Genomic DNA, 23,167 nt, shown 5'->3' with positions numbered 1-23,167 from the left:
TAGCCTCAGGCAGAACTTCCTCAGGCAAACAGTCATTTATGCCTCATAGATCAGGCTATCAAGAGCGCGTTGAACCCAAACTCACTGGGTCGATTTATTATTGCTTCACTTCTACCCCAAGCTCCCTGTCCAACTTTTAGCCTCTGGGTTCAACTTTGAGAGTTGATTAGAGATATTGATTCTCTGATACAATACACCGCGATCCAACTCGCAGGATCTTCCCTGCAATCGGTGGTTAATCCGCAGTCAACTCCGCCATCTTTTTTTCTTCCATCAAAGCTTGTCCATTCCCTTGATCGCGACACCAGTTCACCATGTCCTTTTCCTTTCGGCGCTCCAGCATCCAGTGGCGCCTCCAGCGGTGGCCTCTTCGGAACAGCCGGCAATTCTTTCGGATCCAACCAGAACAATTCGACTCCCAGCTCTGGTGGTGGTCTCTTCGGAAATGTAGGAGCTTCATCTGCCAGCGGCGGTGCGGCTGCTTCGCCGTTTGGCGCCACCCCCAGCAATGGTACTCCTGGTGCTGCTCAGCCGTCACTGTTTGGCTCAGATGCATCTAAGGCCGGAGCTCAGCCTTCGTTGTTTGGTGGCGCTGCTAATGCTGCTAAACCAAGCACTGGCGGCTTCAGTTTTGGTAACACTGGAAACAGTGCCGGAACTACCACACCTGGTGGAGGCTCTCTCTTCGGAAACACTCAAACCCCAAACAAAACAACAGAATCGTCAACCTCTGGACAGTCAGCAACCAGTGGATTGTTCGGAGCTGGAGCCAGCAAGCCAGCCGCAGGTGGTAGCTTGTTCGGAAACAATGCCTCTGCTACTCCTGCCCCCGCTGGCAATTCTTTGTTTGGAAACACTTCTACCACTCCTGCCGGTCCTCCACCTGGACCTAAGCCTAACAATCTCTTCGGGGGATTGAACACCACCTCGTCAAATACGCCTGCGTCCAACCCCTCGACTACCCCAGCGACTACTCAATCATCTGGTGGACTATTTGCGCCTAGCGCTGGCGCGACTGCCAACAAGCCCATTTTTGGAGGTGCCCCCTCTACTACACCTGCTGCAGGCGGCTCTGGTCTGTTTGGTAGTACCCCCAAACCAGCCGAGTCTACAACCCCAGCAACAACTTCGGACACTACCCCCAAGCCGACCTTCGGAGCAGCTGCTCCGGCGTCAACTGGCGCATCATCCCTGTTCAAGATGCCCTCTGCCGGTGGAGACTCGGCCACAAAGTCCCCGTTCCCTTCTCTTGGAGGTGCTTCTACCACCCCGGCTAGCACCGCATCTGCACCACAACCCTCCCTTGGGGCCCCAGCTTCCTCCTCTGCTACCCCCCCAGAAGTCCCCTTTCCCTACTCTTGGAGGGACCACTTCGGCGGGTCAATCTTCCACACCGGCAGCAGCTCCAGCCGGAGGATCACTTTTCGCTGGATTGGGCGGGGCCAAGACGACTACCTCTACTGATACCCCATCTACGACTGCGACTAGTGCTGCGCCAGCCACAACTTCTGCTTCTCAACCGGCTGCCTCAAGTCTCTTCAGCAAACCAGCTGCAACCACAGCCTCGACTCAATCTGGTACCGCCGCCCCGGCCGCTGGTTCTGCTGCCCCGACAACTTCTGGCACAACCCCTGCTCTTGGCCAGTCAACTACTGGCCCGGCACCCCCGGCCCAGTCTCGCCTTAAGAACAAAACTATGGATGAAATCATCACCCGTTGGGCAACCGACTTGAACCAGCACCAGAAGAAGTTCCGTGATAATGCCGAAAAAGTTGCCGAATGGGATCGCATGCTGGTTGAAAATGGAACTAAGGTCCAGAAATTGTATGGCAGCACTGTTGATGCTGAGCGAGCTACACAGGAGGTTGAACGTCAACTGTCATCTGTCGAGAACCAACAAGATGAGCTGAGCTCGTGGCTGGATCGCTACGAACGGGAAGTCGATGAAATGGTCTCGAAGCAAGTAGGCTCTGGTGATTCTCTTCAAGGACCAGACCAGGAGCGTGAGCGGACGTGAGTTTTCTGATAAGCATTGTCATAATATAATGAAACTAACTGGGTATATAGCTACAAACTTGCCGAGAAGCTCTCAGAGCGTTTGGATGAGATGGGCAAGGATTTGACCAGCATGATTGAGGAGGTCAACGGTGCTTCAGCAAGTCTGAGCAAGACCAACCGCGCAGACGAGCCGGTAAGTTCTTTTGTCCATGTCATTGTCCAGATGCAAGATCTCAAAGCTAACATCTCTTTTCCCTCGAAAAGATTTCGCAGATTGTCCGTATCCTCAACTCGCACCTGTCTCAGTTGCAACTCATCGACCAGGGTACTTCTGAGTTGCAGTCCAAGGTCTCCGCTGCCCAAAAGGCTGGCCAATCAATTTCGTCTCGACTTGGTGGTTACGGGTACAACAGCCCTGGTATGGGTGGAGGAAACGCTGCCTCTGACTTCTATCGGTCCTACATGGGAAGACGGTAGACAATAGTGTATGTGTGTGTGTGTGGAATGTCTAATGATTCGATTAAGGGTAGATGACTGCAATGGGAATCTGGCGACTAGTCCAAAATCTTCGTTCAACTCCCTTGACGGCTCTCATGCATTTTCTTCTCTTTAATCCTTTTCCATTTGTTAACCCTGCGGATAGTACGCATCCAGGGGTCAGTTTCGTGTTTTGTGTATATCATCGGGTTGGCTTGGACTGTTTGCCTCTGGTTTACGAGGTAGGACCTTGGAATGGCGTAATTCGAATTAACATGTGTTTGTTCAATTTCAATCCGTTCCATTACCTTGATTTTTGTCGTATTGTTAATTTATGAAATCTAACTTCGAAGGTGTTGGCCTTTTGCAACACCATTACAATTCAAGCTCAATACAGTAACGTCAAAATGACTACACGGCAAGCTACTACTAGATACTAACAGTAAAAATACCTCTGACTGAATCTCTAGAGAAACGACCAGCAATGCTACCAGTAGAAGGGTGAAATTCATGAAATAAGGGACTCCTGGTATGCTATAATCTTTCAACTTGTCTAGGCAGATGCTGCTTTAACACGAGCAAAGTTCAAGAGACTGGACCCTGGAGAGGAGATGTCATATTACAAAGAAGTATCGCTCTGGATTATGGTGGGCTCTTCAAGTCATGAGCATGAGAGCTTTAGTTCCTGCCTGAGGCGCCGCCTTGCTCCTTGGTCAGCTTGTCACTGGAGGCAAAGAGACAGGTTAGCATGTACTCCGGCGAATGGGAATTACCCTATATCGGACAAAGTGCAGGAAGTAACGTACATGTGCTCCTCGAGCTCATTCAGGTGATTACGCTGATCGCCGATCTTCTTCTTCAGGTTGTGGAGCCTAACCGCCGAGAATCATTAGCTCAATGTCGACTACTAAGAGGGTTGGATGCGGCTGAAAAAAGCCGAGGGACTTACTTTTCCAGTTCCTTCTCGCGAATGTACATGGACTCCTGGGCAGCCTCACGCTTGGTGAATGAATCACTACAAGATAACGAAGGTCAGAAGATGATGTCATGCAGCAGGGACAAGGTTGACACGCAATGTGGTCGACAGCGCAGAGAACGCCACAGCAGTCACGATATCTCATTGATGGGCATGGTACAGAGCATGTGGGATTTCAGACACAAGAGAAGAATGGAACACGTACCTAGAGGCGGCACCTCCGGACCGAGGAGCGCCAGTGTCACCCTCACCCATTCGAGGAGCAACAGCAGAGAAAGAACGCTGGCAGAGAGCGCGGTTGGCGATGACGGCCGGTCGGGTGATAGATTGACGAAGCATTGTGAAAGTTAAATTGTGATTTGTTGTGAGAATCAGGGGGGGAAGGGATACGAGGTAGAAATAAGAAGAGTGAGTATGGAGAATGAATGGGAGAATTCAAGGTAAGCACCGAGTGAGCTCATCAGGCCATGACGACAACGTGCCAAGACCTGTCAGGTGATTTGTCCGGGGTGCGTTAGGAATTTGTATTACGTCAGCAGGAAATTTCTGCGATTTTCCCGGCGATAAGTGAATGCGCTCTCATTCGATTCGGCCGGCAGATCATATGGGGCTGGAATACGGAGTAACAAAGGACTTTTTTCTGGAGTAACAAAGAATCTAAGGATCTCTAAGAAGTCTATTGAAGAGCATCTACTAAGCAAGGAAGAATGAGGACGGAAGAGTCTGGACCGGAGAGTCTCTCGGAAACCCAGTGGGTATGTATGATTGTTTCAAAGAAATGAGGCAAATTATACATAGATAGGGCTTGCCTGCCTTGGATGGGCAGAATCTGCCCTCAAATGGCGGGTGCACCGGAGGGTGAAATGTGAGTGGTTTGGGAGGGGGCGATTGGCGCGGGATGGGGGGGGGAATAGCCACGATGACGCTGGGTCCACCGAACCACACAGAAGATGTGCGTTGTCAGTGTAGTGTACAGTGTAGAGGATAGGATGGGATGGAAGAGTACAGTATGGGATAAAAAAGCGTTCAAAGAAAGGTAGATCATTTACCATAGAGAGAACAATTCAAAGTAACATATCGGGAATTCCATTTATGTACATAGCCTTTGATATTGAGGAGAGTGTAAAGAAGAGTAAAAAGCGAGGGACGAGAGGAAGAGAGGAAAGAGGGAGGAGAAGGAAATCCCAACACCAAACAGTCACCGCTTTCTGTGTTTCCCCCTCCTTCTCCTCTGCTTCTCTCTCGACTTCCCCCTTCTCCTCTCCATCCACTTCTATTTTACTTCTCTATACCTTTCCCTCTCTCTTTTCCCCCTTTTAAATTCAGGTGAGTTATTTTCTTCGTCTTCAATTTGTCTTTTCACCTCTGCCCCGCCTTTGCAAATCAACACACAACACCCCCCAATCCCACACAACCAACTCGTCCGAAGGGTCTTGAAAGATTGGGGCATTCCTCCCACTATCAAGAAGGGGGGGCAGAAAAAAAAAACCAGAGAGAGAAAAGAAAAAACCCCCGAAATTGCTTCGTCGCTGGCCTCGCATCACTCCTCTCTGGAAAAGAGGAAAAGAGACCTTCATTCGTCTTTGTCCACTTGTTTACTCGCGGACCCGCTGCCGCGACCGCTATGCTGTGTCCCTCCCAAAAAACACCCACAGCATCGGGACCCCCCCGTCGAATGCCAGCGACACCTTATCTTCGACAATCGATGATCGTCATGTTCTCCACCACAGAATCCAGAGATTCTGATCTGTCCAGAACAACTTGGGATAGGAAAAGGAAGCGCGCTTGGCCCCTCATCCCTGAATGAGGGCCCGTCAGCGGACTCTACCCCTCCCGGTCGCTGGCGATGATGTCGATGGCGTGATTCAACTTCCCATCTTCTTAACTTCATTTTTCTCGGTGTTATCAGCATCTATAGATTTGAATCGAACTAATTCGGGATTTTGATTATTTTAGAACATTTCACAATGGGTCAAGAAGACGCTGTTTACCTCGCCAAGCTGGCCGAGCAGGCCGAGCGCTACGAAGGTATGAAACATCAATCTTGGAAGGAGAAAGGAAAACAAAATCGGGCATGACGATGGACCAGACTAACACTAAATCTAGAGATGGTCGAGAACATGAAGATTGTTGCTTCCGCCGATGTTGAGCTCACTGTTGAGGAGCGGAATCTTCTGTCCGTCGCTTACAAGAACGTCATCGGTGCCCGCCGTGCGTCCTGGAGAATTGTCACCTCCATTGAGCAGAAGGAGGAGTCTAAGGGTAACGAGGGTCAGGTCACTCTGATCAAGGAGTACCGCCAAAAGATCGAGGCTGAGCTGGCCAAGATCTGTGACGACATCCTGGAGGTTCTCGACAACCACCTCATCAAGTCTGCCCAGACCGGCGAGTCCAAGGTCTTCTACCACAAGATGAAGGGTGACTACCACCGTTACCTTGCCGAGTTCGCCATCGGTGACCGCCGCAAGGGTGCCGCCGATTACTCTCTCGAGGCTTACAAGGCTGCCACCGAGATCGCCCAGACTGACCTCGCCCCTACCCACCCCATCCGTCTCGGTCTTGCCCTGAACTTCTCCGTCTTCTACTACGAAATCCTGAACTCCCCCGACCAGGCTTGCCACCTCGCCAAGTTGGCCTTCGACGATGCTATTGCTGGTGAGTCCCCCACTCTATCCTATCTGACTGCCCATCATATTGGAATGTGTATGACTAAAATTTTCTCACAGAGCTCGACACCCTGAGCGAGGAGAGCTACAAGGACTCCACTCTGATCATGCAGCTTCTCCGCGACAACCTGGTAAGCTGAATCTTGTTACATATCATTGCAATCACCCATCTAACACTTTTCTAGACCCTCTGGACCTCTTCCGAGGCCGAGCCTTCCCAGGAGGGCGCTGCCCCCGCCGAGAAGAAGGAGGAGGCTCCCGCCCAGGAGGGTGAGAAGCCTGCCGAGTAAACGGAAATTTAAAAAGAATTTGATGATGGACTCGCGTCCTTGGGCGGATGGGACAACAAAGAGGGAGCTGCGCGATGGGCCGCCTGGGTGCAAGGAAATCGAGCGGGGCAAGAAGGGAAAAGGACGGTAAAGGTGCATTGGATTTGAACTATTGATACCTCAAGCCCAGGGCTTCATGGCCTAAGGAGAGGAAAAGAAACATCATGTGTTTTTCTGACGTGCTTTCGAGATCCGTTTCGCTTCGAGCCTTTCTGCTTGGGGCTCCAAGCGTCCCCTTTGATTATCAGAGGATGCTGCTTTCTTGTCCTTGTCCTGGGCCCAGTCCAATCTGCACCCCTTTTCGTTTTCTCATTCCCCTTTGTTATTTTGTCTACTTGCCTCTGAACTACCCAAAGAGTCCCCTCCTGCGCGCACTCTCCCCAACCCCCCCTACCTACAACATACACACGGACAGACTTTTTTTTTTTAAATGAGCTCCTTATCAGGACTACAATGAGGGCCTCGTACTGATCCCCTATATGGTTTCTTTTTCATACCTCTTTTTCCTTGTTTTTTTTTTCATATAATATCTTCTTTCGTACTTGTGCCAGTCGGCGTTGTTCCCGCTAGATATGGTTAAAGGTCAACCAACGGTAGTACATTTGCCTGATGGTATTTGGCTCGCTGCGTAGTACCGCTGTGACCCTGGATTGATTTCAGTAGGGCTAACTTGTCTGTCTGTCGTCTACATCGACAACGAAAATAGGGTACGACCAGGACATCATGCATCTAGAATAGGATGTGACAGGGTCCGTTCTATTAAGCTGAGAAATAGATGAGGACTTGCATCAGGAGGGTATTTCTCCCTAGATCATAAATGGATTGGACAACTAGTTCTACTTGGAGCTGCAATGGTATTTAAGAGTCAAGAGAATATACTTGAATCTGGAAAAATAACTTGTGTTCTTTGAACAAGTTGTTCAACTCACCCAAAATGATCATACATTATCAAAATCGCCTACTGCTTGCCCCCAATTTTGTAACTAGCCATGGAGGTGATCGTGTATGTGCCGAGGAGACAGCCAACCAAACACCATGTTTAAAGGTTTCCATAGCGAGAAAGATCCTGATAGTCCCATCATCAGATCGTGAAATATATGTATCATCTCTACGATCCAGGAACCCGAGCCTGTCAGACCATATCATCAAGATAATAGCGTGGAACGTGAACATGCTGAGCCAGGGACGATTGCGTGGACTTCCTCACTCTTCTTCCATCGGATACCAAAGAAGCTGTGATCTGTTACCCATGAGGGTATCAGAGCTGCAAGGCCGAAAAGTCCCTGCAGTGAGATATTTCCACAGACCTTTTGAGTCCCCCTTTCATATATATGGGAGGGCTCCCGTATCTATGAAAAGCACAGTCACTAATGTTAGTAACTTGTTTTGGTACAAAATCCCTCAAGCCAAAATTGCGGCAAAGCTTATACAGACTATTGATAATTTAGCATCTTTGAGGCTGCGTTTGGTCTCTTCGACACTGATCTTACTGTGCCGCGCTCCCTAGAGCAAGCAATTGGGTCTTTGATTTCAGTATTGACCGGAGTCTACCAATCGCCATTTCACGTAAATGATCTTCGCATTGAACTTTGTCTTCGCGGTGATCGTCTGTTAGTTTTGATCCGGAGACTAGTTAGCCACCACGGAAAAGATAAACCCAAGGTGCAATTCCTGAGTGACAACAAATGTCGTTATTGTGACGGGTAAAAAATTGTCAACTTTGTCCCGGATCCCGCGCTGTGCGCTGGCTATGATAATCGTGAGTAAAGGGGCATGGATCCAATGAAGCCTTGAACGGATTGGACGTTCTGTACATTTCGGACGCTGCAGAATGTCTGAAATTGGCTTTGCTTTGGACAATGCACTTCTGTCTATCTCTCTATTTATCATCTACCGAGGAGCTTTTGAAATGCTTATGAGATAGCTAGCTTGCCATGTGGACGGGGTAAAATGAAGATTGAAGGGAGTCTCAATCAGGCCTATCACCAATTGCACTGTAAGATTGTCGTGCTTTCTTGATGAAACTGTAGACAAATTTGCCATATAATCGCCATTTCGCTAAGCTGACAAGACCTCACAAAGTGTACCCTCTTCTATCTGGATGGAAACACAGGCTTTTACGCTGACGTTGCAATCATTAAGATATGCTCACTTGTTTGGTCTTTTTTCTTGAAAACCATACTAACATTGCAACAGATCGATAGGTGCAATAATGAACTTCAAGTTATTGTCTTAGCACAAAATTGTCAACAAAGGTATCGACTATAACCTAGTTAGTCACATGTTTCCCTGCGAGAATTTGCTCTTAAAGGCACTGGAAATGGAAATGTTTTGCCATAATCAGACACTTCTCTCATCCGGAACCCTCCTCGTGGTCTACATGATCAATACCGCCATAGCGTCAACCCTCGTCCATCCTCACACAATCCCTGTACTATTCCACGCGAAGTAGCTTAAACCCGTGAAAAACCCACCAGAAACCTCGGATTATTTGATGGAAATCAATCAAGCCAACAAAGACATTGTCTTTCGCGAAAATTTTCCAACTACGCCATGTCAGAACAAGATACTTCTTAAGATGAATGACGCTGACTTGCATACTGATTCTGACAGGTCTGTTCAAAATTGACAAAGGCTGACACTCGGACTTGAGGTCGTCTTCTCGTTTAGAGCCTTGTCATTTTTGAGATTTTATATGCAGTGTATAGGTGGCGGTATTCTTTGACTAATATACGCTCGTATAAGGAGTCATAGGGCTTTCTTTTTCGGAAAATTTTTTTTTCTTTTCGAATTATAGACAGTCTGATCTTAAGGCATGGTATGTACGTGTAGGTACGAATCAGTGTGGTTAGACAGGGAAGAAACCCGGCCCATATCAAATTGAAGTACTGTACAGAACTTATTAACTAGTAGTCACTAAATGACGCTCAGGTGGATGACCACGTTCGAGCATTCCCCCCCACAATACTAGTACTACATACATATTAGGAGGAATTGAGGCTGGGATATGTCTGCTCTCCGCTGTGCTGTTTCGAGAGCCCCACAATGTATCTCACTTTCGTAGATCAATCAAATGGAGAATGTCTCATATCTCATTCCACGGTTGTCTTTCCACAGCCACTGTTTGGACATGATGACATGACCATTTTATCTAGCTGAATAATATACCTCCTACAGTATTCATGAATGACATCTCTACTAGGATAATACTTGAATAATTTTAAATATATATATTGCTGTGATCGAACTACCATACTCCCAGCCATGCAAGCGAGAGAAATGATGAAAAGTCAAGATAGAAGGGTGGGGGACTTGAGACATGCACGGAAAACCCAGGGTATGACAAGGGCCAGTGAGAAGCAAGTAAGTAGAAAGAGGTGCCATGATGGGGAAAAAATGATCAAAATACGGCAAGAAATATGGGTATCTCTCCCGCGAGATGAAATATAAAAGGGTTCATTCCGGCCTGAGACCAGTCCCTTTGCCGGAAGAACATGAAGTGAAACAAAGATAAGAGCAGATGTACAGAGAAGTCATCTTTCACAGTAGAGAAGAGAAGAAGATTGAAAGGTAATGAACAATAGATGACTCCATAGAGGAGCCCCTTGATGCTTTCCACTTTCCGCGCCGTCCTGCTGTTGACATGACCATGACCATATGCAATGCCTTATGAAGAGGAAAACATTCAAATTGCGGCTCCGGTAAGAGTCATTCAATCAAATCAAGTCTAGGTCCCAGTCCCCGAAACGCCCGAGGTGCTATGCAACCGATAAAAAAAATACAATGATAAAAAAAAATGTGAGTCCGCAAAGAGCCGCCGAGTAAAAGAAACAAATGATAAAATAAAACGCCGAATGAGGAGACGTGTGGCGAGGGTGAGGAGGCACGGTAATATCGGCAGTGATGAAGATGTCGGTCAGTCCCGCTGGTTGTGACACCGCATAGTACGACACGCCGATGAGTGGCTGAAGGGTGGATGATCATGAATGGATTGAGGATGCCAAGACTCTCAGTGGCGGACCGCTAGGCGATGTTCAAATATGCGATGATGTCACAAAACATCTGTTTGTCCCTGGGGTAAATAAGCGCTCAGGAGTGATGACTTCCGCAGGTTCATTAATAACATCAATGGATCCGTGTCATCAAGGAGGAGCGGTGGGGCTCGTGACGCTTTGTGGCGTGGACTGTTTAAAAAAGGGGGTGTCATGGTAGCCACTTGTAGCCAGCCGGGTGGCCGGAAATAGCAGGAAAAAAACGATGTGTGGCAATGAGGTGACAACAAGCGGGTGAGTATCTCCGTTGAACGAGTGCTGGCCTCGTGAATAGCACAAGGCCGGATCAGCGCTCTAGGGAAATTGTAATGCGTCATTTCGAATGCAACGATGTCGACGAAGTCGTGTGATTTGCATTCTCGCAATCCGACAGTGAAAAGGGGTGTGCAGGTCCTTAATGAAGAAGAGAAGGCGTTTGATGAGATATGTCGTTAAATGGGTGAAGAGAATCAATGTTCGGCATGGTTGGCGATGTAGTGGCGGATCTCAAGAAACTTCGCGTAGAAATCTAAGCTCCATCTCCGTGTCATAGAAGAGTTTTGGAGAGGTTCCCATCATCCTACGACGTTTCCGAGTCGATCGACCATGAAGTTATTTCTGCGCTTTGCGTGCCTTTGTACTGCGAGTCATTTCGGTTTTGGTCATGTTGCGTGTTAGACCTCCTATGTAATCCTGCAGAATTTTATTCTCGTTCTCCAGCTTGTCGTGGTCTGATTTGACTGCATCAATGCGCTCGGCGAGGGCTTGAAGGGACGATTGAAGAGCTTTGGCTTGTCTGAAAAAGTTGGAAAACAATGTTAGTTGGATTTCGAAAGGGCCTCTTTATGCAAAGTATCAATGAAGGAGAGGTGGAGATGAAAATGAGATTTTCAGTTGTGAAGGAGAGTAAAAGACTCACTCCTGAAGCGTTTGACGAGCTTCCTTGCCAAGTCGTTCCAGATCAGCAGAGTTTCGACGAGGACTCATCGCACGAGCGTCGTCGGGTGGAAATTCCTCCTCCTCGATCTCAATTTCGGGGTGATCCCGAGGGACGAGTATGGATGCGCTGGGCTTGCGGCTTGCCATACGGGGCCGTTCAGATCGACCCCGGCGTTCAGTTTCAACGTCAGATATGGAGGAAGACGAGGACAGGGATGACATATGCGTGCGCCCGCCGTCGTTAGGTTGCGGCAAGGTGGGCACAGGTGAGGCTTCATTCATCTCTATATCCGATGCCATATGGGAGGCTTTTCACAGCAGACGCAGTCGAATAAAGACGATTGTGCGAGGTCCAGTGTGGCGATTGAGAATGTTGAGACAGAGAAAGAAAGGTTATTTTTTGTTCACTTCCCTGGCGAGTGGGCAGCAAGCTGCTTTCGGCGGCCGGAATTTTTCTTGGATTGAAATCGTAGGTCGGAACGACTAGTGAACGACCACGGTCTACCCCTAGCGATGTACCCCAGACGAAAAATCTGTGTTACGCTTGAGGTAGCTACCGGGGTCGGTGCGGGTAGAATAATTTGGTAGAAGGGAGTGATAACGGAGGGGGATGAAAAAAGTCGGAGACGCGAAAAAGGGACAACCGTCGGGAAATCGAAAGGGAGGACAGGTCGAGATCGAGATGGAGTAACGGGTGAAAAGGAGAAGGGAAAAATGAAAAAGGCGAGTAGACACGGTGACGGAGAAGGGATAGTTGAAAATCGGTCGAGGGCGTTGGGAAAGGAAAGAAGCTCACGAATGAGTTCAAAGGGGAGAAAGAGAAGGAGGGTAATCGGCGTTACGTCCAACAGTTGCTTTTTGGGGGGGAAAGAAAGAGAGCACTTTGGGGGGGGAAGGAGAATTGGGTGGTACAAGTTGGTACTGAATACGGGTAAAGGTACGATAGAATACCAGGTATGATACAGGAAACAATACTTTGGGTACATGACAGGAACTGGTTTGGGGCGGGCAAAATTGGGGAAATTATCGGCAGAGTTCCGTTGTTTCGAGTGGTATCTGGGATGTACCCAGTCATACGCGGTACCTCATTCGTACAGGATTATCTTTGCACCTTTTCGGCCGGTGTGGAGAGGGCGTCCCTTGGGACTAGAGGGATCGTCCGAAAAGAAACCGTAGGCGCGTGGCAGCCACATACTCTGTGGAAATGCATACAGAGTTACTGTATACAATAGTAAATGTTGATATATTATTTACTATTTTATATACACTATATACTATCTTAATAGATAAACGTGTGCATAGTTGTTGCTGGAGAGTATACAGCTACACTCTACGCATAGAGTGAATTTTCTGTCTGTACTATGTACATACATCTGTATGTATGTACTCTGTACTCATAGTAGAGAACCTAACTCACAAGAGGATGGTCGGAAACCCCCCCTTTCCTCTCCAAGTATCCGGTACACCGCTGCCCCCTCCCCCCACTGTCATGAACCGAACAAAGTACTGGGTACTCTGTTGAACGGAGTACCTACTCCATATAACTACCATCACCGGAACGCCTCCCCTTCCAATGGTGAGCACCGGTTTAGTCTTGATTTGAGGGCCATCGTCAATCTTAACTGGTTCAAATAAACGGGGGCAACCAACTCCGCTCGCGTTCACCAAACAGGAGTCTTGAGCCAACAAGAGTCCACCTTTCCATTGTTAGGGCAGAATTTCGGTGGGAGTTTTTACCAAACCTTGAAGAACACGTATTAATTTATTTTCTATGGAGTACTCCGTACATACGGGTACTTTCATAAACTATAATTTTACTCGGTTATTCAAATTAATCTCTATTTATTTTGTTTATTTTATTTTGTCACTTACCTTTCTTATTTCCAACCTCCTCTGAACCCCTAACCGAGCAATCGTCTTAAGATGCATACTAATCCGGAATTAATCAATCATTTATAACCAGAAATAAATGGATGGGGGTTAATCCGATCGGATCCCTCCTCGCGCATCTTACCTACGATCATTCAGTGTATGTAACTAGTTAAAAGCATTGTACTATGTACAGTACACCAGAGTACTCCGTATCGATCATCTTCACGTCCACCGTAATTTGGTCACCTGTACTTTTTTTTGCATCTTAATTGGCGCTTCTTCATGGCGGTATGGAGAAGGCGTCTCGTCCTCCACCTCTCAGGGGAGGGGAGAGGCGCTATGCAATGTCGATCGAGCCGCAAGATGGTGGACATGACGCCATATCTATGGCTCCGATCATTTCACACGGGACTATCAACTCCCCTTGGGACGACTTCCCTTCGCCTTAACTTTGGTGGCGAACAAGGGCAAGGGATGAACACTGCCGCTGTGGATGCGTTGCCAGCATTTGATTCTTGGTTCGGCCGCCTCCGCGGAACAGTCATTTCGCGGGTAAAGAAAAACTGTGACATCAAAAAAGAAAATAATACGGACTGGGGAACGCAAACCCTTCAATGTCTTTTGCGAGTGTTGTACGGAGGACTCCATAACGGGACATTTGAAAGGAATTTCGCTGGTACCAAATCTCGTGAAGGACGATCCTTTCCACCCGCCCGTGGAGCCAGGGAGTTCAAGTTCATTTCCGGATCACATTCCCTCGGTTCGAAGATACAGGACAATAAGAAAAGCCCGAAAAAGGATTGCAGTATGTTTATATCCGGAAGGTATGCATGTCCATTGTACATTAGTATGTACAGAGTGTATGTGCCATATCATGGGACTCCATATGTATTACTGTACACTAGATAATCTCCATATCGCTGTCATAGTGTCCGTACGTAGTCTGGCGCATTGTATTCGAACCTACGAAACTTCAAACTGCCAGTGAGCCAATCTGCGCCCCAGTGGCTGCTGGAAAAGATGATCCATTCCCGTGGGTTTGATGGTTTGACTGTTATTTGACGGATTCAAGGCCGACTAAAAGGAGGTGAAACCCAGGTAGGGTCATTATCATGTCGATCAATGAAGAATGCCAACGACTGAAAGCGTCTGTCATAGTCTCGTATAGCCTCACTTGAGAGAGTAACGATCGATAATGGTGCCCACGAGTGGCACAGAAACAATCAGACTGCTTGACTACCATGTCGTGGCTTTGAATATGGATGTGGTTGTGAGATACTAATGTATGTAGTGTCGCTGTCTTTGGCCATCTCATGTACAACTACACTATGTACAATGCAGCATCGCGCTACGCTCGCCAGTTGGGCATCAAGTCAATCCTGGAACACTCCCAGGTACCCGGACCCGACATTGTCACCCATGGGTTCCACGTCCCGGCAGTGGCTTGTTGGAGAAGACTTTCGAATCAGAACTGCCGACGCCACTCCATCACTTGCGCACGAGATTCCCGGGGATAGCGTTCCGCTGCACGTTAAGACTCCAGCACGATACATGGGATATCCTTGAATTGATGGAGGGGGTGCGACTGGAATGGTATTGAATGCCGACGGCTTCGAGTCTGTCTTTCTTCAAGTCTTTCTGCTTTCTGAATGCAGTCTGCCACTAGTGCCGAGCCGAGCTGGTGGGTTCCCAATATGACCGATCGGATAATTCCCAACCACCACCGGTGAAAGCCCTTCTCGGACTTGGAACCATCACGCAGTATGGCAGGTACACCACCGCCGCATGTACTGTCCTCGACCCCTCCGCGACGAAGAAGACGCAGAACCAGTGGCATTCGTTCCTGAATCCCCGCAGAGTCATATGGGACGCTCAGACCCTGGCCGTGTGACTGCGTCGGTCCACCGACGCGAGCTGTACAGTACTATGTACGTTGAGTTCACGAAATATAGCCACCGGATGGTATACAGAAAGACTGCATTTCTGCCGTATATAGAATAGGTGAGGAGCCTCGCTCGACATGGTGAGATTCGGGGCAACTGAGACATACTGAGGCGATATTGCTTCGCCGCCGTTATTCTACAAGATGAGACAGGCCACGTAACGGCTGGCGGATTCTCGGATTCTTTTTTTTCTTCCCTTTCATGAAACTTTCCGTTCCTTAACACGTTGACTTTTAACTGGTATTACTGCATGCAGCCTTTGATACAAATCCTCACAGTATCATATGTACATAGTATGTACCTCAAAAAGATTCAATGAGGGACACCGATCTGCACACATTCTTGCTGATTTGCCCGAAAACCTCCACCGTCCCCATTCTGTAGGCCTTTCCCCCGTACGAACGTGTTTCATCTTACCAGGTGGAGTACAGAGAGAGGGGGCCGCACAGCAATTCTTCGACGCTAAGCAGCGGATGGCGCGCGAGGTTTGGGTTAGTGTGGGTGGATTTCGACTTTGCTATGCTCGATTAGTCGCTTTTTTTCTCACTAACGCGGGATATTTCCTGGGTAAAGATCCAATCATGACTTTTATAATTGGAAGGCTTCGATAGCATGGTTTTTCTTGTTATTCTATGACTGAGTGGGACGTCTCTTAGGGCAGTTACTAAAAAACAACAAACTTTTCTCTCGGTGTATCTTCGCTAGATCTGAAGCGTTTTGCCCGAGCCAGTTGCTTTCTTTCAATAGTATTTGTAGATTGACTACGGAGTAGAGACAGTGTGTGTCATTTCGGAGATTTCTTAGGCAGCACTGCCCGGAAGTGGATCATGTCGTGCTTGTCAAAAGCATCTCAGCATTTTCGAAGAAGGTCACGACGGTCATAGCTGCAGGTCCCCCACCATAGCTTTACAGGGTAACTGTACATAGTACACTCTGATATTGCTAGTTAGCAGGATGAGTCCGAGGGCCATCTTGTCGTGGAACTTACCCTGTTTTCAAGTGCTCTTGTTGGTATCGATTTTGTGAAGAAACTGTACTCAGAACGTACTGAACTAGAGCACAATACTAGTATACAGTGTACGGAGCTCAGTAATACAGAGTAGTCGTTTACTAGTGGTGCAGACTAGGAGAAGCGAACTTCTTTATTGCTATACCTCCCAGACGATGCAATCCCATTTTATCAGCGCAACGTCTTCAACGGGTCAGACCAATCTGACATGGGATGTCCTGGAACTCTGCCGTGTCACTTGATCTCATTTGGCTGATAAGCCAGCGAAATTCGTGTGGCAACGGTCAGATAATGCATGTAGAAACACGCAACTCAGGTACAACGGGGATGCACTCTTCATCGCTCAGACTCATTCATCTCTGTATGTAACACGAAAACGAAACGCCCTTGGACAAACCCAAGCAGTTGTACAATTATGGGAGACTAGATCGATATAGATCCACTTATGTCGATCTATTGATCGTGAGATCCTGTTTTTGGTTCAGTTTAATTCTTGTTTCCCTGTTTCTGTGGAGCGATTGGCTCCGCAAGGCGATCTGTAGGACTATCGCAGGCTAATCGACTGGAGCCAAGTTTTGTACGCACGGGTAGATCAGGCAAGGCAGGCTCAATACTCCGGATATGAGTTCATTCCAGGGTTGATACAAAAATGAGGTTGCAAGATAGCAGGGAATCAAGAACTATTGAGGTAAATAAATTGACAGAGAAATTCGTCGATGTATCTGAACTGAGATGTCACCACCGAGGGGCTCTATGAAGCAGTTTAATGCTGTATAGACTGATTGTAGCTTATGCCTTAGTGCCATGAGAGTACATAGATATCCCCAGGGCTGAAAGCTGTGCATGACGTAGGTCTACTATTGAATGACACCTCATAGTAGTCACCCATTTGGATAATTCTATATCAGATTACATATGGTAGAGCATGATCAATGAGAGAAAGATATCGAGCCCTACGATAGGGTAGACACCGTGATGCATTAATACAGCCTAGCGCAATACTCCATAATGATAAAGATAACAAAGTCCGAAATACCAAAACTCCAAGATGTAAAAGATGTCGAGGTTCATGAGAGCACATCGGAAGTCTGCCATTGGTACAGGGCCCTTAAAACTGCAACACCACCAGACTGGGTCTCGACTGTACGACCTCGACCCCGGTCATTAAAGTCTCGGGGCACTCCATCAAAGGTCGAGGAAACGGGCTCCAACAAGTCGTTACGATAGTCCACCGCGTCAATCGGCAAAGTACTACTATCGACAGTATCTTCAGAGGCATTCGAGGGTGGCTGCTGAAATTGAATACCCCACCACGTTCCAAATTTTCCATCGTCATCACGAGTTATCAATGCAGCGTGAGCATTATGTTCAATCCAAGGTCCATAAGCACGGCAGCGATTGAGGTGGCGATTGTATACTTCTTCCCATTTCTCTTTCGCAACCGGCTGGCGCTTCTCAGACATCAGGAAACGCTCCTCTTGTGGACGAAGAGGTCGACAGAATTCCGCCAGGTGGTGGAAAAAGATTCCTTTGAAGGTTTGTCCATTCTGAGAACAGCTTGAATGTGAGTCGCAGGCTTCTTCTAGTACACCTCCACGTCCGAGACCAGCCCATTTGTTCGACGAGGTTCGCGGCCAGCCTGTGGCACGGAGCACCTTATGGACAAGCTCGTGGCCATCGCGAAGATAATCCTGATCGCCTGTTCCGATCCAAAGGCCTCTCAGTCCACTGAGAACAACTCCTTGGTTGTAGGTATAGACCATTTTGTTCAGCACATCACACTTGCGTGTACCTGGATTAGTTGAGCTTTGCCAGCCACTGATATGGAATCCATCTGCATAAAGCCCACCCGCGCCGGTCATTTCGGAGCTCTTGAGCCACGAGTAGGCATCAACCGCTGCCTTGAGGTGAGCAGGATTATGGGGGTATGTCTCATTGGCAACGTATTCCACCATGAAAGGGGACTCAATGGGGTCTCCAGGGAAGTACAGATACATGGCGATGCTTGCGGATATATAAAGTTCGTTCGTAATGGCGTTTTTATAGGGGATCAAAGTCGGATTCCAGATCATTCCTCCACCGCAGAGAGTCTTGTCCCAACCCGCCGAGGCTAGCTCATAGAAGATCCGGGCCCTATGCGCGGCTGAAGTCCGGAATTGGGTGCCATACCATGCTTTGTCAGAAGTCGGGTCTGATGAAGGATAATGAAGCTCCGTGTGCAGGTCCTGGAACTTGACATTTTCCAGCCAATCTAGGACGACCCAAAGCATATCATCATACGCTTGGTTTCTCAGACTGAAAGCGTTCTCTCCAAAATAGAATGAAGTCATCTGGCTGAAATACTTATTGATATTGTTTTCGATGGCAAGAGACAATGACCCATATGGTGACTGTTCATCGTTGAGAGCATCAGGCTCGACAGAGGTGTAAGATGCCAATGTTGCGACGACATGGGTTCCCAAGACTGCAGCTGTCCAGTCGATACTGCTCGGCCAAGTGCCCAGCCAATTCACGAAGTAGTGGTCTTGCATGCCACGAAGAGCACCGAGGAGATTCTGCAGTGTCTCAGAGGGGGTCGCATGGCTTTCCCCAAGGCCAGTATCATCTGAGAGAGTGTCGAGGGTGTTAGATGAAAGATCATCGGACGCTTGTGTCTCTACAAGCGGTTTCTGAGGCGGATACGCCAGCGCATTGGCCACAGGTGAAAGATAAAGGAAGAATATCCAAAGGATCGTATACAGAGAGTAGGAAGGCCCGACAAGGGGCTGGGACAAGGAACGAGAAGTCATGCTTCGTGACGAGGCAATTATCCAGATTTCAGAGAGCCAGTCTCTTTCATAAGAATAGAAGCACACCACGGCTTCCCACCCTCAAATGCGAATCATGTCAAAAGAAGAGAAAGTCTGGGGGTGTTCAGCCTTCGATGCGGGGGAGCCTTCCAGAATTGGGGTCCGCAGCTTAGTCATGGGCCCACTGCTCGTTTCCTGAGTTTGAATATGATGATGGAGGGCACGAGATCAGTAGAATGAGTATATTGCGGAAGGATATGAATGGATTTGTACATGGATACAATCCGTGCGCTACTTGTCATGTCGTGTGATGTAGGCCGTAAGGGATTAGGCTCAAGTTACAGGTACATATGGCACCGAGTGGAGAAAGAATCTAACATTGTCAGATGAGGCAACATCGGCGTGAGAATAAGTATATAGTAGCAGGTTTAACTATTTGATGTGAGCTGATGTATGGAACGGTACTTTAGGAGCCATAAGTGCAGAAGCCAGTGTAAAATGGACATCCAATGCCCCCAGTCTCACCTGTCTCCCGCTTCCTGCCCGCAACCCGCATATTCTCCTCTAGGGTTCGTCCGCCTAAAGAAACTACCTATAAACTTGCCCGCTTTGACGGTAATTAAAACTACATATAAAACTAAAATTTAATGAGCTTGATGTCTCTCAAGGTCTGCTATGATTTTAAACGACTTGAATACCTTCTCATAAGAATTTAGAGCATAGTTTTAGAAGGAATAATAGTATTCGACCTAGTACTGAACACCCGTGTTACTCCAAGCGAAAAGAAGAAGAGAAAAAGGATCGAGATCAAAGTAAGCAAATGGATCGAGTTCCCTCAAAGGTTTCGTAGTTAAACAAGAAAAACAAGCTAATGTTTGCGGTAAATGATAAGCCATACTACTGCTTCAGATCACGATGCCCATGTCCCAATCCTTTTCCAAGGTTGATTCTCTCGCGTTGGATGCATCTATCAATGAACTGTTGTGGAAGCGATGCTAATCTCTCGTCTTTGTCGCGGAGGACCGCCGTGGCCTTCGTCAAATAACTCTCGCTGAAGAGAGTCCATAAAGACTGGTCCACAGGATTGTCCATCAAAGGAAGAGGAAAGTAAGGATCATTCTCGTAGAAAGCCTCTACGAGATGAGAGACAAGAGTTTCTGGGTGATGAATGGCTGTTTCTTCGTTCCAGACATTACAAAGATTGAAATCCAAGACCCAAAGTCGAGTGGTCCGCCTCATGAATTTCATCTTCAACAAGGATTCAAAATCCGTATGCGGATTGATTCCATTGATATCATCGGGCTCAATATTGAGGGATTTTAGGAGATCATGGCTGTAGGTTTTCTCGCCTTCACTTCCAAGAACAAACTCAATATCATATGAATCAACATTTGCGACCCAGTGTATAGTCGCTAAAGCCTCAGCAATATCGACTGCGAGCTTTTCAACTGGATATCCTAGTTCTAACATCTGATCTAGGTGGAGGTTGAAATTGCGCAGCGCGAAATTGACAGGAGGCGTTGGATTGGCGCGACGACGGCCCAGATACAACCGAGCCAAACAATCGCGATTTTTTGGATCTTCGGCGACAGAGGCGCGAGAGTCCTCTGAACAGTACTTTTCGATCAATGCCTGTCGGGCAATCTTGGGTAGAGGAAGGATTTTTTCCGATATCAGAGTCATGCCTGGAAGATTGACGGATTCATGCACGGACGGGAAAAGAGCTATGTTTTTATCCCACCACCCGGTGTTGTCTTTTGGGACATAAGAAAATACCATGGGCACGCGACATTCAATCGGACCGCTTTTGAATGCATGTTGGACTCGGCAATGGGCTCTGAAGTCGTTCCATAAAGCGTCTTCGTATGGACGTCTCGCTATTTTCAGCACATGTCCTTGCCCAGGCCTTTCAAATACTAGACCACACTGTCCAAAGCCGATGACACGATAGTCGACGGATGGGATGGACTGTTGACGCTGTTGGAATAGCGCAAACGACGAGGCTGTGCTCGAATATGACTTCGGTGTAAGTACTCGAGCAAGAATAGTGTCTGGGGAAGAACATTCGTGAAGATCGAGGTCATTGATTACGGTTTCATTGTGATGTCGATCAAGGAGCGCAGACAAGTTATTGGCGATGTTGATGTCTGCGCACATGGAAGACGTTAAGGAGATTGGCGAGTCCTCGCTTGAGTGCTGGGCAATACGTCTCAAAGAATCCATGGTGTTGAAGATGCACTAACAGTGACATAGAGTGATAGAGCAAAAAAGTACGACAGAAAAGGACTTGAAGACGGAGAAAAAAAGGTATGTAGGCGACTGTGGGGGACTATTAACCTTTCTGTTCCAAGGTTGTTGTACACATGGGCTGAGGCATGGACCGATCCCATATTTGGCGAGTCTATTATGTAGTTTCCAGACATGAAAACAAATTACACTAGAGTCCTCAGTGTGAATAGAGCAACCTGCGTTCTTCATTATGCTAGATGGTATTTCATATCAAGTGACCATTGAGGCTATGTTTCAAATTCGATTGGCTTTCTTTTGTTCTAGAATTAGATTAGCGTTTAGATAGTCATCCAACGTGGGATCATTCTTACCGACAGAACAATATATCGAGACGCCGACCCAACAACTCACAATATGGTGTTCCATAGGCCTTGGGGGTACACAAGGAATACTCTTAGAGCTGACCATCAAAGGAGGAGGGGCCGGCTGGAAGGATGGGTGCTTATGCTGCGTCGTTCAGCAACAGTGTTGTTGAGCATAAGGAAACGAGATCATGGAGATAGCGCCGCGGCGCGAGGACGAAAGTGGTCAGGTATCAAGCAACGGAGTTAGGTATAATGTGTATCCACGTGAATATTTTTCAACAATCATATCATTGCAAACGTTTAGCTTCGATCGGCATCGGGACTGCGGCTGCGCCCAGGGCTACGGCTGCGACCCCGGCCACCACGTCCACCCTTCGATGCACCCTTGTTCTTGTTGGCTGGGGGAGGGCGAACAAAAGCATAGTCGACTGCGAGAGTCTGATCGAGCAATTTCGAACCGTTGAGGTTCTTGATGGCCTCGCCGGCTTCGGGGAGGGTTGCGTATTCGATCAAGGCATATCCCTGGCACAAATCTGTTAGCTCTCTCCTACTGCATATGTCCCAGAAGATCCTTTGCTTCGCGCCATGGCAGGAAAGCTTAAGACGCCTCCTACAAGCTATGGGCACGAAAAGACCGCAATTTGCGACTAACCTTGACATAACCAGTTCGTCGATCCAGGTTCAAACTGAAGTTCTTGATCTCGCCGTACTCGGCAAAGAGATCAGTAATATCCTCTTCCGAAGCTTCCTCGTGAATGTTTGACACGATCACGATCCACCCCTCGATACTGCGCACGGCGACTGCGCCTGATTGGGTCTGGGGCTCGAAACCACGATCGGATTGCGCGGGGGCGTCGTCTTGCGCGACGGGCGGGTCGACGTCCATTTCATTCGACATCTTGAGTGCTCCGTGGGAAATTTCGGGTAATCGCTAATTCCAGGAAGTGAATTGGGGTGTGTGGTTCAATGAAGATGGATAGGATACGGTCTGACAATTGGGAAGTTCACCGCGGATTCGGGGAAAAGCTCTGGGTTCGCCCGTTTCGGTTAGCGTGCCAGCCTGCTTTCGTGGAGCATAAGTGGCATAGGAACAACTATATAAACCCGCAATATAGGGGTGTTATTTAATGAAATTGCTGACTCTATAGATAAATGCTTCATGGTGCTCATTTCTTATGCATTTGAGTAGGCAATCATCTTTCTTCGTTGGATCATCATCTTCCCTGCATTAAGTACTAAAAATACAAAGCCACCCAGTACTACCTTATTTGGACAGAATGCTACCCACTGGCAATAGTACAATGCGTCTACCAAACGATGATTTGGAGTAGACATATAGCTTAAAGCAAGAGCGAATTAATGAGGACAAGCGTCAATCGACTGTATCTGAAACTAACTTCAATGAGCCACTTGAGTGTGGTAGTAGTGACATACCACCATGTAAGTTGAAGGGAGAAGACACAGGCAACGATGTCACCGCAGTACTGCTACTGCGGGACTGTCATCTTTCCCAGCCGCACCTCTCACTTCAAGTAACTTCGGAA

General features: G+C 47.8%; 8 protein-coding genes across 8 annotated transcripts; 3 read left to right on the top strand and 5 right to left on the bottom strand.

Moving 5' to 3' along the window:
• Positions 1-314: 314 nt before the first annotated feature.
• Positions 315-2,475, top strand: N7469_004085 (putative nucleoporin Nsp1; the record flags this gene model as incomplete). Its single annotated transcript, XM_056643005.1, has 5 exons — positions 315-361; positions 423-1,379; positions 1,489-2,013; positions 2,068-2,191; positions 2,263-2,475. The coding sequence occupies 5 exons, from the start codon at positions 315-317 to the stop codon at positions 2,473-2,475; spliced, it is 1,866 nt and encodes a 621-aa protein (XP_056502417.1).
• Positions 2,476-3,153: 678 nt separating this feature from the next.
• Positions 3,154-3,790, bottom strand: N7469_004084 (uncharacterized protein; the record flags this gene model as incomplete). Its single annotated transcript, XM_056643004.1, has 4 exons — positions 3,154-3,199; positions 3,282-3,347; positions 3,425-3,490; positions 3,657-3,790. 4 exons carry the CDS (start codon positions 3,788-3,790, stop codon positions 3,154-3,156), a joined length of 312 nt encoding a protein of 103 aa, XP_056502416.1.
• A 1,628-nt stretch (positions 3,791-5,418) lies between these two features.
• Positions 5,419-6,407, top strand: artA (14-3-3 adaptor artA; the record flags this gene model as incomplete). Its single annotated transcript, XM_056643003.1, has 4 exons — positions 5,419-5,479; positions 5,558-6,106; positions 6,178-6,248; positions 6,303-6,407. 4 exons carry the CDS (start codon positions 5,419-5,421, stop codon positions 6,405-6,407), a joined length of 786 nt encoding a protein of 261 aa, XP_056502415.1.
• Positions 6,408-11,089: 4,682 nt separating this feature from the next.
• Positions 11,090-11,698, bottom strand: N7469_004082 (short coiled-coil protein; the record flags this gene model as incomplete). Its single annotated transcript, XM_056643002.1, has 2 exons — positions 11,090-11,273; positions 11,397-11,698. The coding sequence occupies 2 exons, from the start codon at positions 11,696-11,698 to the stop codon at positions 11,090-11,092; spliced, it is 486 nt and encodes a 161-aa protein (XP_056502414.1).
• Positions 11,699-14,623: 2,925 nt separating this feature from the next.
• N7469_004081 (uncharacterized protein) lies at positions 14,624-14,854 on the top strand (the record flags this gene model as incomplete). The annotated part of the gene is made up of 1 exon (XM_056643001.1): positions 14,624-14,854. The coding sequence occupies one exon, from the start codon at positions 14,624-14,626 to the stop codon at positions 14,852-14,854; it is 231 nt and encodes a 76-aa protein (XP_056502413.1).
• A 2,453-nt stretch (positions 14,855-17,307) lies between these two features.
• On the bottom strand, positions 17,308-19,029 carry N7469_004080 (putative glycosyl hydrolase; the record flags this gene model as incomplete). Its single annotated transcript, XM_056643000.1, has 1 exon — positions 17,308-19,029. The coding sequence occupies one exon, from the start codon at positions 19,027-19,029 to the stop codon at positions 17,308-17,310; it is 1,722 nt and encodes a 573-aa protein (XP_056502412.1).
• An 897-nt stretch (positions 19,030-19,926) lies between these two features.
• Positions 19,927-21,252, bottom strand: N7469_004079 (zinc finger protein; the record flags this gene model as incomplete). The annotated part of the gene is made up of 1 exon (XM_056642999.1): positions 19,927-21,252. One exon carries the CDS (start codon positions 21,250-21,252, stop codon positions 19,927-19,929), a length of 1,326 nt encoding a protein of 441 aa, XP_056502411.1.
• A 671-nt stretch (positions 21,253-21,923) lies between these two features.
• On the bottom strand, positions 21,924-22,521 carry N7469_004078 (RBM8 family RNA-binding protein; the record flags this gene model as incomplete). Its single annotated transcript, XM_056642998.1, has 2 exons — positions 21,924-22,145; positions 22,276-22,521. The coding sequence occupies 2 exons, from the start codon at positions 22,519-22,521 to the stop codon at positions 21,924-21,926; spliced, it is 468 nt and encodes a 155-aa protein (XP_056502410.1).
• Positions 22,522-23,167: the final 646 nt, after the last annotated feature.

The sequence above is a fragment of the Penicillium citrinum genome (genome assembly GCF_028827155.1).
Source record: "Penicillium citrinum strain IBT 23319 chromosome Unknown utg000003l:1.0-4596430.0:1.0-4598250.0, whole genome shotgun sequence".
NCBI lineage: Eukaryota > Fungi > Ascomycota > Eurotiomycetes > Eurotiales > Aspergillaceae > Penicillium > Penicillium citrinum.
This window is presented reverse-complemented; position numbering and strand designations above follow the sequence as displayed.